At 38.5% G+C, this 1661-nt stretch overlaps 1 protein-coding gene across 1 annotated transcript; it reads right to left on the bottom strand.

Moving 5' to 3' along the window:
• Positions 1-509: 509 nt before the first annotated feature.
• LOC116176131 (vacuolar protein sorting-associated protein 13D-like) lies at positions 510-1497 on the bottom strand. The gene is made up of 4 exons (XM_031494604.1): positions 1334-1497; positions 1052-1282; positions 782-1009; positions 510-732 (listed from the first exon to the last, which is right to left on the bottom strand). The coding sequence occupies exons 1-4, from the start codon at positions 1477-1479 to the stop codon at positions 510-512; spliced, it is 828 nt and encodes a 275-aa protein (XP_031350464.1). The 5' UTR covers positions 1480-1497.
• Positions 1498-1661: the final 164 nt, after the last annotated feature.

Here is a 1661-nt window from a genome sequence, read left to right as displayed (position 1 = left end):
AAACGAACGGAATTTTTTTTAACATATACACTAATTAAACATCCAGATCAAACCCAGATTTGCACCACAAACCCACTACACTTCATTTGTAGCGAGCCTCTAACTCACTAGGTCAAGCTGGCTGTATTCATTGCAACTGGCAATGCCTTAAGAATTCAGATCAATGCTTGCCTTAATTAATAAAAACACAAGTTTGAAATAAACTCAAAAAAAATGCATAAAGGAATATTTTAACCATTGAGTGAAAGATCTTAATTCACAAGTACAGCAGAAACCATCTAAATCATCCCCAAAATTCTGAATTTAGAACGGCAAAAATAGCCAGGTTGCACTTTTCAGTCGTTTCCATGGAAACAGTATTGTTATCTGTTCTGAACTTCATTTTATTCCGTGCTCCGCGTCCCATTTTTAATGCGAATGACAATGCACAATAGTTTGATTTACGTTATCTACCCTTGCGGTTAAACTTACTGTTAAAGAGAGACTTAGACACCTGCAATTTAATTATCTTATTCATTAGCACTATATACCTCCACATTTTCTCCCACAGTTGGCTCAAAACCATCAACATTTTGATTTGAATAACCGTCGTCGATTAAATTTGAGAGGCTTTGGTGTCGAGTTTGAGAATGACAGAATATCTCACGTTCTATTCGTAAATGCACTATCGTATCATGCAATATAGGTTTAGCTAGTGTATCGCAACTGTACAATACATCTGACTTATTCATCCTAGAAAACAAATTTGAATTAAAAAATTAATTTACGTTGTTTAGATTACATAGGGCCTGGAACACGTCTGCTACTGGTATCCAACGAGTATAAATTCATGTCGCGAATTTCCACGCTGTAGTGTTCCATTTTCGATTCAACATGATCCCAACTTTCTTTTGTCTGTTTATTATTGCAATTCGTAATGGACGTCTTTCCAAGATGGGCTACAAACACTTGAGCGCTGCTATGCGTTCGTGGAACGATAACAACTGGACTGTCCAGCACCACATCTAACCTAATTAAAAAATGTAAAATTGTCCGAAGAAAAGGCTAATACCTCATATCGATCATGAAATTATCCTCATCTGCTGGGCTGTAGGGTGTTTGCGGAATGGTGTCACGAACAGATGAGGAACCCGAGTATCCATCACCGTACTCCATAAATCCGCCACTATTGTACCTGCTTCTTTTACGAGGTGTCATTATATCAGACAGTGACATCGCGCTACCGTATAGCGACGCAGAGAGCCGCGAGTTCAAATATAAAGACTGAGCTAACGCTTCAGCTCTACAACAGGAATAAATTACTTAAAACTGAGCGCGGCACGTAAGGTCTTACTTTGCATGGACTAATCCCAAAGCCATATCGGTTGCTGCAGAACGTATGGAGCGTGCTAAATTGGCTAGGTATTGTTTAAATTCGGTTACGCAAGACTGCAGCTCCATCAAAAAGTGAGGTGAATGTGTGTACCACACAGATGCCATTCTTATAGTTACAAGTGCCAAATCTAGAACAATGGAGCCTCATTAAAACAGATCTGTACCTAGTAATAGTACAAGAATGAATAATCTACATACTCAGTCTTCATAAGTGTCCAATGCCAAGCATACCAACAATTAAAAGCAGATGAAGAGGCCACCGATACATTGACAATGATCAAAACTTT

This window comes from Photinus pyralis, unplaced genomic scaffold (assembly GCF_008802855.1).
Source record: "Photinus pyralis isolate 1611_PpyrPB1 unplaced genomic scaffold, Ppyr1.3 Ppyr1.4_LG7, whole genome shotgun sequence".
In the NCBI taxonomy this organism is placed as follows: domain Eukaryota; kingdom Metazoa; phylum Arthropoda; class Insecta; order Coleoptera; family Lampyridae; genus Photinus; species Photinus pyralis.
The sequence above is the reverse complement of the archived record's forward strand: the minus strand, read 5'-3'. Positions and strand labels throughout refer to the sequence as shown.

Bases quoted from the DNA above. Each gene is read 5' to 3' on its own strand.
- LOC116176131 (XM_031494604.1), bottom strand. From the start codon at position 1,479: ATGGCATCTGTGTGGTACACACATTCACCTCACTTTTTGATGGAGCTG. The intron at 1,283-1,333 runs GTAAGACCTTAC...TTCCTGTTGTAG, and splicing joins TTGGGATTAGTCCATGCAAA to AGCTGAAGCGTTAGCTCAGT. The intron at 733-781 runs GTAATCTAAACA...TTTGTTTTCTAG, and splicing joins AGACGTGTTCCAGGCCCTAT to GATGAATAAGTCAGATGTAT.